The 13296-nt window shown below is 38.7% G+C and overlaps 2 protein-coding genes across 2 annotated transcripts in view; both read left to right on the forward strand.

The window, feature by feature from the left end:
• smo (smoothened, frizzled class receptor) overlaps positions 1-829 on the forward strand; it is an 8221-nt gene extending 7392 nt beyond the window's left edge. The window contains exon 8 of the mRNA XM_005733517.1: positions 45-829. Coding sequence (XP_005733574.1) covers positions 45-664 — 620 coding nt within the window. The 3' untranslated portion in view covers positions 665-829. The remainder of the gene's footprint in view (positions 1-44) is intronic.
• A 2861-nt stretch (positions 830-3690) lies between these two features.
• Positions 3691-12868, forward strand: cax1 (cation/H+ exchanger protein 1). Its single transcript, XM_005733427.1, has 20 exons — positions 3691-3938; positions 4710-4883; positions 5107-5237; positions 6367-6481; positions 6603-6719; positions 6799-6860; positions 7025-7201; positions 7398-7589; positions 7989-8088; positions 8576-8717; positions 9226-9409; positions 9505-9604; positions 9699-9817; positions 9998-10035; positions 10130-10257; positions 11567-11700; positions 11871-11965; positions 12088-12166; positions 12261-12369; positions 12518-12868. The coding sequence occupies exons 1-20, from the start codon at positions 3860-3862 to the stop codon at positions 12589-12591; spliced, it is 2349 nt and encodes a 782-aa protein (XP_005733484.1). The 5' UTR covers positions 3691-3859; the 3' UTR covers positions 12592-12868.
• Positions 12869-13296: the final 428 nt, after the last annotated feature.

Consider the following 13296-nt stretch of genomic DNA (forward strand, 5'->3'; position numbering starts at 1 on the left):
AAAAAAAAAAATCGTAATCTTTACTTTCTATTATTTTGTCACAGTGCCCCCTCCAGAGGAGAGGAACCGCCTGTGGATGGTGGAGGCCGAAATTTCACCAGAAATGATAAAGAGGAAAAAGAAGAAGAAGAAGAAGAGGAAGAAGGAGGTGCGTCCGGTTGAGGAGATGGTGGACCACCAGGTTTATCGCCAGCGTGAGTTTGGTCGCAGCTCAGTGCCCCGTCTGCCCAAACTGCCTCCTCATCCAAGCCTGGTTGCCAATCTGCAGGAACAGCAGAGACAACAACAGAAGATTGAGGAGGAAGTTCTGCCTGGGTCTTACCCAGACTTCCAACCTTCGCGCCGTCTGTCATGCGAGGAGAAGTGTCCCTACCTGCAGTACCAGACCAGCCAGAATGGCTATGGCCACAGCATGCTGTCTGACCCCCTGACCTTCAGAGATCGTCCAGAGGATCTGGGTCTTGGTCCACGTTACCCTCCCTCCAATTGGCAGCCTAGTGCGTCTTCACGCTACCCTGGAAATATGGATATCACTGATGGAATATCAGAAAGAATGGCCCACGTGGCTCGGGTACCAGCAGGCCGGAGGGCTGGTTACGGACCCATCCACTCCAGGACCAATTTAATGGAGGCGGAGCTTATGGACGCTGACTCTGACTTCTAAAATCATAGCTGAAATAGACTATTTTAAGGTGTACGTACATAGCAAGGTAAAAAAAAAAGTGCTGGATACTTTCGCAAATTCTTACTAAAGTGCAGCAAAATCCCAATGCCTGGACGTTAAGATGGAACAAAGCTGGTCATTTTTTTTTCTTAAAAAAACGCAAAGGGATAAAATAGAATAAAAAGTGTTGTGTAAAAGAGATTATTTTTATATTTTATTTGTGTCCAGTAACATTTTAAAAGCAACTCCAGGATGATAAGTCAAATAAGGCAGCTAAAACCGTACATGGCTTGAAACAATACAGAAACCTAGATGTCTTTATCCTGAAGCACCGACTCATTCGTCCGCCTGCATCAGCTCCAACCTGCTGGTTACAACTTCAAGCTCTGTGTGTTACGGTGGGACCCGACGCTCCGATCGGTGCCAGTCAAGGATGAATTAACCAGGTTTACTTTTCCTGGGATTATCAATGAATGACTTCTTTAAAAAGATTTCACCAATTCTAGAAGACTATTTTAAAATGCCTTTTTATTGTTGTTGCTATATTTAATATTTTTTATTGACGTCTTATGTCACGAGTATTTCATCACTCCTAGGGCAGCAGAAGCTGCATAATACTGTTTATCGCAAGTCTTCTCTCGTATTATATTTTAATGTTTTGCTCTATCTTCAAGCTACTATACATCTATTAATGGTTTGTTCTTATGTACAGTCGGGGTACTAACCATTACCCACACGCCCCCTCACCCTATAAATACTAATAATTGCTAAATGCTAAATGTTCGCACTTCCTGAAGAATTTCTAATACACACTGGGACTAAAAGTGTGTGAAATTAGATCCACATACGATAACTCATAGCTTCTTTTACACTTCATTTTTGATGCCTTAAATAGTAAAGCCTTTTTTTTTTTCTTTTATTAAATAAGCTACTGTAACTGTGTAGTTATATGTACACACTCTGTTGCCTGGTGCAATAATTCTACACTTTCTGCTTTGATTGGAGGAAAACTTACTTTACAGTTTTGCTGCATTGGACTGAAATGAATGGCTCTCTTTTACTTGTACATTTCAACTTTTCCTCAACATTTTTTTGCAGCCGTATTTCTACTTTTTCTTATTCTGTTGTAAATATTAAGTCAAAACTGCATCCTCCTCAGTTCAGTTAAAAAAATTTGATAATGCTCCACAAGGAGCTTATTCAGATCTGAAAATAAAAAGTGCAGAATTTTCCATCTCTCTCTCTCTTTCTGTGTGTACTGTATTAGCTGCTCATAGATTTCTCAATCTGTTATATTTCCAATGTACAAATCACTCGATTCTTCTGCTTACATGATGTTGAACAAAAGGGAAGAGTCAACTGCTCTATAAAAGAAAAAAATCTGCCGCTGTACTCGTGCTGTAACCAAATGATCACCTACTATCGTCACGTGTGTTTACACTTACTGTGGATAAATGATGCTGAAGTAAACTGTGTTAAATCGCTACTTAGTCAACACAGATACATTTTGTTACATAGAAGTGTATGAGAATTATTTATGTTATTAGTAGTTGCCACACTGCCACACTATGAATTCAATAACAAAAAAAAAGCTGATGTCCACCTAAAAAGTTTGTGTTAAAAAAAAATAGAAATGAGGATTACTTTTGAAAAGTAATAATTTCTGTTTTTTTGTAAGCTGTCTGAAGATTAACTGTGGCGCTTTGTGTGTTTAGTCTCCAAACTGAGTATAAGAATACTGTCACTTTTACTGTGCAGCTGTATTTTCTTTTCTTTTGTTTTTATATGTAAATAAAATTTTAGTGAAAAGTGAAACAGATATGTGCATTTTTTTTCTTCGTGTTTTGCCTTTTGTAACAGTTGTAATCTCCGCTACGACTCGAGGACAGGAACTTTTATGACATCCCATTCCAAATCGTTCCACGTTTGCAGCTACAATAATTTTTACTCTTCCAGGTTTTCTACAAATTTTTGGGCAGTGTGTAGGTGTAAAATTTGAGCCCATTCTCTGTTCTACTTCATTCCAAAGTGGTTGCAAGGAAGGAGGTCAAGTTCTTCTACAACAAACTCATCCAACCATGCCTTTATGGACTGAGGAACAGTCATGCTGGGACAGAAGAGGACCCAAATGTCCCCACAATGTATGAAGTACAGAACTGTCTAAAATGTCCTGTTAAGAAAAGAATTAGGATTTAACTTTAGTCATATTAAAGTCGCCAGGCCAACCCCTGGAAAAACTGTGTGGCCCAGTACTTTTGACCGCAGCGTGTACTTGCAGCATGCAGCTTGCACTAATGATGTGCAATACTGCAAATTTTGGTATCAGTCTGAAACCAAATAAATACAGGGCCTGCATTCCCTATACCAATACCGATCCTGATACTTTTAACCCCTAAAGGCAGCTTATGGAGGGTAGGACAGTCTTTCATGAGATGAATCATAATTTATTTGCAAATGATGAACACACCTGAATGACTCTTAAATCACTGTGATATTTTCTTTCCACAATAATTAGCTAAGACAACAAAACCAAAACACACCTTTCAGGTTTAATTATGTATATATATATATATATATATATATAATGAAGAGCTGGAATGGAAATGTGCCTTTTGGGTCAGCTTCTGTTCTTGAAATGTACTGCAGGCTATGAATAAAATGGACATAACAATCAACGTAAACACTAGTAGGAATCAAAGTAACCTTACAAAAATGCCATAAGAAATAACTTACATTTTATACATACAATTATAAAGTGAGGTAAGTGATAAAAAAAAGTAATTAAATATATAACTTATATTATATATTATTATTATTATATGACCATATATAATATAGATCCAATGGGGGCACTAAAATAAGTACAGTTTTGGTTTTATGAGATTTGGAGAAGAAAAAAAACCCATAATAATATCCGGATAAAAATAATATTAAGAAAAGTGAAGTTGAAAAAATAAAATAAAGTTAGGCGCTCTGTCTGTATTTATATATCAGAAAATATAATACTCTTGCTGTTTCCCGTCCGCTTCCCCCACCGCCCACTTCACCTCGTCCTAATGGTTGACTGCTAATGCCAATAGCAGCTCGGACTGCACAGAATAAAGAGGGAGGGAAGTCAAGTCCAGAGGATTACAGGATAGGAGCAACGCTCGGAGAATAAAGTGTCATACCAAAAAAAAAACAAAACAACCCAAAATGTCCCACAAAAACTGTTTACTTTTACCGGGTGATGTGGAAAACTTACCAAGAATATCCGAGGCTGATTCATCGTCAGGTGAGACCAAACTATTCAGCGTGTGCTCCTCCACACCTGCGCAGATCCTTTCATGTAGACTTTTAAAAAATGACGTTTTGAGTATTTTGTCAAGTTTGCGTTCCACGTGCTCTTTAAAGTCGCTTTCGGTTAAAAACAAAAGTTAAAACTAATTTCAATTTGTATTTTTGTGGTTATAATTCTATTGAAAACGACGTTGTTGCTGTTGTTAAACCTTAAGGTTTAAACAGATAGCGTTGTGGAGGATAGCCTGATGGTCACAGTTGTATTGTATGTATGTATGTATGTATGTAGGTCATATGGTGCTTCCTTGGGATGGTGTTTAGTAACGTTCCTAGAGGCAACAACTGCTCACTTTAACTCCGTTTAACCTATTTTTTTCTGTTTTGATTTAATGAAAAAAATCACATACTTGCTGCTGTTTTCTTCTTGCAGTAATTTCTTTTCATTTTAATCTTTGCCTTCCACTGGCTGCCAACCATTAAATCAACTGCTTTTCATGAACCATAACCAGTATGCATTCCTTTTTTAATTTGAAAGCCCAGCAGGATTCTTAGCGCTGCATTGCAATGCACTGATAATCAGTCTTGACTGATTGCTGTTGAGAGCATGGGTTTTGTATGGACTCTGTATGACTCTCAGGAGGTTTGTGTTTGTCACACACATTTTCATGGAAGCATGTCGGTCAGCTAACACACTATGAATGGAACTGATACGCTGTTCTCTTCTGAAAACCATACTTCACGCTCTTTATAATGTTTCCATATTTAGAGACCTGTGTCCATCAAGAACAGCATCGATATCCACGGCAACTCTCCCTAACTGATAGGCTCTGTGTTGGGGCCCATCATCTCGAGACAGGCCCTGCAGATACACCCTCCCCAGATGCTTCTGGACACCACTTCTGCCACTACACCCCAAAATGTTTTTTTGGTGTCCATAGAGGTGAATATGACATTAGCTGAAACTAGAATAAAGTAGCAGATACCTGACTGGATTTAATAACTCTAGTTGGCTGGTTCTGGATGATCAAGACTACCTTTCCCAACATGGCTAAAGCATTATAAGATTCTGTGTATATGGACATGTGAAATGTTAAAATATAGAGAGGTTTAAATTAGAACAGGGTAGAAAAGTTGTTTTGGTTTTGTTTTTTTAATCTGCACAGGGGGGCATGTCACCTCAGCCCGGTCTTCTCCACCACGCAATGGAGAAGAGGGATGGCATGAATGCACCACAAGGACTACAATCAGGGTTGACAATGAAGTGGAGGCACACAGGGAGGCCAACAACTACAAGGTAGGAAACCACTCGATCAGGGCGGTGGTTACGTGCTAAACACTTACTATGGCACCTAATTTCTCACTTTTTATTCATAAAGGAAAGAAAAGGGACTTGAAGCATTTTAAAATACACATGTGAAAAGGATGCACAGCTTTCGCAGTAAATTTTAATATGAGTCTAGGGCAAGAATTTAGAAATGTAATCACACAGAATCTTTCATTTCTAGTAACCATAAACTTTAGTGGTTCTGTGATAGCCGTTTGAGGTATCAGAAGTGACGCAGAAAAACATGGGGTTGTGTTTTGGGGCTTTTTCTTCTCCTGTAGTCTGTTATCCATGCAGGCTTAAGGGGGTTTTACTCACTCGGATGGAAAACGCTGCTAAACCGCCTGAAACAGCTCTTCTGTTGTCCTGGCATTTCTTCTGTTACTGTGTTGCACAAAAAAACGTACTCAACTTAATACAGATGTTAACAGCAATTTACGGTCTGCTAGTTTTTCCTTACAGAAGATGCTTTTACTTTATGATTGAGGATTAGTGGGCTAATTTTTACGCTGGTAGGAATGTTCCCACAAGAATAGCAAATATATGTTCAGTGTTAGCATGATGTGCCTGACATTAGTGGTTGCTTATTACGATAAAGCTGTAAACATTTATGTACTTTTTTCAGTTTCACTTCTTTGTCTTTTCTTTCTTCTTCTGCTTCTTGCTTCTTGTAGCCACCTCTGTCACACCAACCCTCTACATGTCTTTCTCCAAATTCATGAGCTTTGTATGTGGTCATCCTCCTTTTTTTTTCTCCCCCCTGCATGGCAGCTCCATATTTAATATACTTTGTCCACTTCCCGGCACATGTGCAGATTGCCTCTAACGTTGTCACCAAACCAATCAACCTGAGCTGTCCCTCTGATATGCTCATTTCTAGTCCCGTCGAAACTGGTCCCTCACATTATTTCTAAACTGTGGTAAAGCTGTGTTTAAAAATGGCTACATGTAAAACAAAAACTCGGAATATCTCCAGAATGACGCTAAAGCTTTTTCTTTTTGAGTCCACACCCCTGATTATGAACCTGTGAGTGTAATACACGCACTCAAAGCTGCAGGTGTTTTTCTTTTTAACAATAATACCCCTTTATTTCTTCAGTTTGGTTTCAGAAAATGGAAGGCCAGTGTAACGGAGAAGCCCATTGAAGACCAATCGGAGATCATGAAAGAGCTGCACTCTGACCTTAGCATTGTTAAGGCTCAAGAACGCCTGGGTTCCTTTTGCCTTTTTTTCATATTAGAACTCTGTATTAACTCCAGCACGCTCATACATGCAAATTCGTGTTTCTTACGCTAAAGAACTAACCTGCGTTTGTGATTTCTGTCTCTTCTCAGGTTCAGTGGTAACCTTTGGGAATGTGTGCTATGTATTTTTATTTGGTTGGTGGATAGCGTTAATCTACATCCTCATTTCTGCTGTCATGTTTCTGACAGTGGCAGCTTCTGCTTATGGTATGTAGTCTTTAAAAAACTGCAGCACTCTTGTTTTCTGTAAATCTGGAAAATAATGCTAATGAGTTTCTTCTTTTAGGAAAAGTTTGTGTCACATTGGCATGGTACTTTATTTGGCCATTTGGGAAGTGTATTGAGAAGGTAATGAAGCCTTTTAATGTAATTTGTGTACTAAATTTGATACTGTGTAGACGCTAGAGTTGCTATTTTAAGTTTAAAAATCAGGATTTTTAATAGGATAAATAGGTTTTAATGACAGCATTCAGTTAAAATCCTCTAATAAGAATTTATTAATTTTTTTTCAGGTTGATAATGTACTTGATAGATTCTCTGTGAACCCTCCAAACTGTGAGGTTATTCCTCATGAGATGGACAGTGAGGACCTTGTCGTGAACAACGACTCTGCATCCTTAGTGTCTTCACCCCCACCTATCCAGATCCCTGTCCCAGAACTGCCACCAAAGAATACTTCAAAGCACTGGGTAAGAAAATCATACTGACCTCAGTTATGTGGTGCTGTGCACAGTTCTGAAATATTTATATAGAAGTTTACATTTAATTCAACCTCAGGGAAAAAGAACAAAGAAATGATTAGAATTTTAAAAAGTTGCCACGGCTTTCACGTGCATGACGAGTGTATGTAAGCTTCTGACCATGAGTCCTAATCTGCCTCCACAGTGTCGTGTCAGCACTTGCATTTGGTTGTTACTTGGTTACCCTGTCCTGGCTGTCATGCACTGCCTCGCCTGTGTGCTGTCCTGGTTGCTGGTCTTCACCATCCCAGTAGCAAAAATCAACGCTCGTATACTAACCGGCGTCCTTCTCATGGCACCAGAGGACCTTCACATCCACACACTGGAAAAGGACAAGGTTATTTACTGAAACAGATTGATGTTGTAGATATCAAGGCAGAGGATGCGTGAAGGATTTCCCCCTCCATTACCGCAATGGTTATGCTTTTCAAAATACCAACCGCAGTGTTGTTACTTTTTACAGCCGCCTTATTAGCCATGATCCTTTGTACTTCCCACAAGCTTTAAATGTGGTAGGGTGTGTTTAATGCTGTCTGTGACACTTTGTTCCATTTTAAAAGAGGAATTGAACCATATCACAAAAAAAAAGTTTTCAGTTTTCACATGGCCTCAAAGTGAAAGTATGATCAAAACAGTTCAGCAAAACTGAACTGTGTATAACTTGTTAATGTTGGAGCTAATCAATTTTAATGCATGTTTACTGACTCTTTTTTTAATTCTACGATCTCCCTTGCAGACACAGGCATGTGGAACCAGAGTCATCTTGTGCTGTTATCAAGCTTTCAATATGCATTACTACAAATACACAGTCCACGGTATCAACATTTTCGCCCTCAGTATCCTTTTCAAGTTGTTAGACATAAAGTAAGGGGCTCAGTCACAGTTTTTAATCCTCAGCCTGAAAGGCCTGGGGGATGATCGCCGAGCGGTCTGGTGACACTCAACTTTGTGAACACGATAACCCAAGGATTGTAGAATTGATACCACAGATGTATCGGCTAAAAATGTAGGAAACGTTTTGGTGACCGTGACCACAAGGTCAAGGCCAGAGGTCAACTTTACTAAAAGTCTTGTGAAGGAAAAATAATTTTTTTTTTAAACTATGTTGTAATTGTATTTACTCAGAAAGATATGATATAGGCCTTTCGTCTTCATAGCTTAGCTATAATGATAATAACCCTTCTGCTGTCTGATTTCTGTAACTGTATAAATTTTCAAGCCAGGGCAGACGTGCAGAAAAGATGTTCTACTATAGCCACTAGTATTTTTACTGCTGGTCTGTCCACTGTCTGTCTGTTGTCCTTAAACCTATGCCCACTGCAGACCTGCTTCCGTTGGTATTTATCACTTTGATCATTGGTTACGCTGACAAAGAAAACAATTACTTCAGAGCCGAGACAAAGTTTGCTACAGCCATGATTTCCATTATTCCCCTGTCTTATTATATTGGCATGGGAATAGCCAGGTAAAATTCTTTCATTTTATTTTTGAAGTGATGAAAAATTATAGTGGGTTATTTAATTGTCTTTAGCCTTTGGTAACTATCTAGCCCCAGCTCCTTTCATCTGTTTTCCCTACCAACAAGTAGGCAGTGAAGCAAGTCTTGGACTGCAGCTGTTCATGATAGTCCTGCTCGCAACCAGAACCTGCAGCAGGTGGAGGATTTTTAAACTCAGAGGCTGCACAGCAGTCCAAGATTATCGCAATTGAGGTCTGTCCACAGGACAAGAAACACTGATTGACAACTGAGTGACACTGACAACTACAACAATAGCAAATTTGCCTGCTTGCATGGGTAAAACACCAGATGGCACTAGCTGGGGCTCGCTGGTTAACTGCCTCTGAATTTATGAATTAATGTGTTAGTATGTAGCAAGTTAATCCCACTGAACGTTTTTAGAAACTCTTAACTACATATAACATTTCAGTTCTTTTTGTTTATTTTGCTTTATATCTGTGTATACTTCCTGCAGCATTTCTGCACAGTGTAACTTCGCAGTGGGAGCGGTGGTGAACGCAACTTTTGGCTCCATCACAGAGTTGACATTCTACATCACGGCATTGCTTCAGGGACATCGTGCTGCCACCAAATGTTATGAAGAGGTTGTCAAAGCTGCGTTAACTGGCACCCTTCTTGGATGTATACTGTTCATACCAGTAAGAGCAGATGAATTGTGCCCATTGGTTATATTCGTAATTAGATGTCTTAAGCAGATGGCTCTACTCATTGCATAAAAATTCTAACTGCACAGGGTATATGTATGATCATTGGGGGTATTAAACACCAGGAGCAACGATTTAACAGCCGTTCAGCTGGAGTGAGCTCAGCTTTGCTCTTCATATCCATTGGAGGTAAGGATGGCAGATGTGCATAAAACAAACTGAGAAACAAAATTCTTCCAAAACCTGAGTCCAAACCCCTTCCATGCTGCAATATTGTCCCTAGGTGTGTTTGCACCTACCCTGTTTTCAAAGACCTTTGGTAATCTGATGTGTGAAAGTTGCAGCGATGTTCCCGGCAATGCCACTGTGTCCTTCGTCTGTAAAAACTGTCACTATGACACGGTGGGTGGCTGCTTCTTCTTTTTGTATAGAGTTATAGGGTATTTTGTTATAGATGAGCTCAGTAAGTACACTTAAAAATGTCCAAAGGAAAGACTCAACTTTTAGGTTTTTCCAGGGCGACATGTTGCATCTTATTTTATTGTTGATTTTTCATTCTTATCTTGTTTGTGTTCACAACAGAGTCAAAGTGAGCCCCATTTAATTCTGTCCGATATTGAGTAAGTCTTGATGCTTGATTGCACAGCACTTCTCCAACACGATTAGCTTGATATTGTTTTGAGTGATAATTTTTTTTTTTTTCTTTTTTTGCAGGCCTCTTATGTACACAATTTCTGTCCTTCTGCCTGCTGCATACCTAATTGGCCTCATCTTCACACTGAAGACCCATTCCCACATCTATGATATCCATATCAGCGATGGTCACGGGGGCCATGCACACGGTCAGTACACACAAGAGGGTACCAGCACCTCCAACCCCACTGGTGAAATCACCACCGGCCATCTACTTGTCACCAAACCATGTATTAATGCCAGTATTATTGCCCATGGGCCACATTGCAACAGATGTGTTGTGCATACAGTTTAATCTTTTGGGGAATAGGAAAGTGAAATGATTGCAAAATGCTTATTGCTCATTGCATTCCTTATTACCAAGCATGTGCAGTGTTGCAATAAGGCAGTTTTGCATGTAAAAACCTGTGAAGATTAAGGGAATTGCATTAAATTGTTTTCTAGGGGAAAAAGAAATGCAAACCAGCTGTGTTATGGAAAATCTTAAATAAAACTGCAACCAGTTCTGCAACCAGCAAGACTGGTGAGCATTTTGGAGAAGGAGTTAATAAACACATTGCAGACAAAGAACTCTTACATGTTGGCCCATCTCACTATACCTTCAGCCCCATCCTTAAAACCTTCTCCCTCACAGAGAGAATTATGATCTTGTTTTCTGCTTGGCCGTCACCTAAGGATTTACATCCCTGATAAGGAGAAGGAGTCTCACTATCTGTTTAACATCTCCCATGAACTAACAATGGCCTCACTGTGTCAAGTGTGTGTGTCGAGCATAAGGCCCATTTGTAGTGCACATGCATACTACTAAGTGACAGTGAGAAAGTGATATTACTATTACTAATGTGGTATGATTCAAATATATAATTAATACATCAGAAAAGAAATCTGTCATGACAGCTGAAATTTAAAAAAAGCCTTTTTTTGAACGTTTATGCATTAAAATAAAAAATCATGAAATATAACTGTCATTGTGTGTGTGCCCAACAAGATCTTGGCACCTCAAGCCATTAAACATTAACTCATTATTCTTTATTTGACTCTCATGGCAGACCAGTAATCAGAATTAGCAAATTAGAAGTTTGTATTTTTGTTTGTTTTAGCAAAGTCTGGATGCTAATTTAAAATGTAGCACAAGCTAAAGGTGATAAGCAAGCTGGCTTTTAGAGGGGAACAAGATTGCAGATCATACCTCTTAAAATGCATATTTGGATGTCCCTATGCACTGACTGTGTGGAATGATCTGTGGGTAGATCTGGAAATGTTATTTGGTTGAAAGAGCCTTTCCTCTAGAGAGCAGATTACAATCTAATATTTGCAATGATAATGATTTGGGTTTGTGTTTTTTTTTTTTTTTTTGTTGTTTTTAAGTTAATGAAATAAAGGGCACTAACGGTTTAAGGTCATAAGTACTTATTGTTAAACCTGTCAATGAGCTCATGGTATGGATGTTACAAGCAGGTCACCATGTTGTCCACTGGTCCCGGTGGAGGGCTCTTGGAGTGCTGATTGTTGCCACAGTGCTGATGGCTTGCTGTGCTGACCTCTGCACTGAAAACATTAAGCCCTTTCTGACCCATTCCTCCATCTCCCAGGTATTCCAATACATTATTATGCTTTTTTTTAATAAGGAAAATGTAAAGGAAAATCTCTAAACTTTATTGAACAAGACACCTGTAGCATGTAGAATGAAGTGGAAACCTTGTATTAAAGCTGACCAAATATTATAATACTGAAGTTAACTGCTTATCTGCTTATACTGCAGTACTTCATTGGGGTCACGGTGTTGGCCATGGTGCCAGAGCTTCCTGAGATTGTCAATGGGATTCTTTTTGCACTGCAAAACAATATCAGTCTCAGGTTTGATAACATCATCCCGTTATATTATCACGTGTGTTATAACCCACCTGGATGGGCTCAATTTTAATCTGGAGTACTGGAAATGCACAAAATATTAAACCTTCCTTGTCCCCTCTTTGCAGCCTTGAAGTGGGAAGTTGCATTGCTGTGCAGGTCTGCATGATCCAGATTCCACTGCTCATCCTCTTCAATGCATTCTATGTAAGTTAAATTGATTATTATTTTGTTTGTGATAATTCCAGTTATGACATTTCAAGCTATATATATATATATTTTTTTTCCTCTTTCCTCCCAGGATGTTGGCTTTATGCTTGTGTTCAGCGATATTCATCTTTGGGCTAGCATCTTTAGTGTAATTGTGGTCAATTACATCTTCATGGATGGGAAATGTGACTACTTTCAAGGTAAGCAATATCAGAATATAATACCAGAAATGTAAGTATTAATTTTGCACGAATCAGATGTTATCAAGGACTTTCTCATATGTGCATTTGTCAAAGTTTTTCCTATGTCAAATATCTTGCTTATATCCACTCGTTGTCTTGTCTGCAGGCACAGCTCTAGTGGTGGTCTACCTCATCCTTTTGGCCCTTTACTTCTTTGCTCCTTCTCCACACTCGTGTTAATGTGCCAAATAGTAATTTTGAAAATTAAACACATTAAAAGATTTCTTAATCTTTGGTGGTTTGGGGTCAGACGCACAAAATGTGGGATCAGAAATGTCATGTTGAAGATTAAAGTGAATATTTGGATTTTTTTTATATTTATATATATGTATACACATAAAATAGTGTCTTCCAATTCTGTCTGTAATTTAAAAAACGTTTTTGCTGTTGAATAGGAATGTCAATTTGTGGTATTTTTCTTGTTAATCGTTGTAATATCTTGTTGATATTTGATATAATAAACATGTTCATTAAAAAAAAAAACTTTCTGTATTTTTGCATTTTGACTATTAATCTCTCAGCTTTTTCATTTTGATATTTTGCCTTTGAGGTTATGTTATTCACTAGCATTTGGGCAAATTCAGCTTCACAAACAACAAATACAGGGATGTATGACTTTGATCTATTGTGCACTTTGAATAAAAGAATAAAAGTGGCAGCAACGATCCATGCAAGAGTCTTACACTGGACAATTCTAGTGTGCGTCATGCTAAGCATTAGTACAGGAAAGAAAACTGGGGGGGACAGAGAGCTCTTTACAGAACGCCTTTATTTAGAGACCTCTCAACACGACACTCATACAAGCCCAGTGTACAACATTTTCGGGGTCACCTGTAAAACTGTGTCCCAAAGTAATGATTTGATGTTATTTAAAAAAAAAAAAAA

This window comes from Pundamilia nyererei, unplaced genomic scaffold, assembly GCF_000239375.1.
Source record: "Pundamilia nyererei isolate P.nyererei 1_Seehausen unplaced genomic scaffold, PunNye1.0 scaffold00052, whole genome shotgun sequence".
NCBI lineage: Eukaryota > Metazoa > Chordata > Actinopteri > Cichliformes > Cichlidae > Pundamilia > Pundamilia nyererei.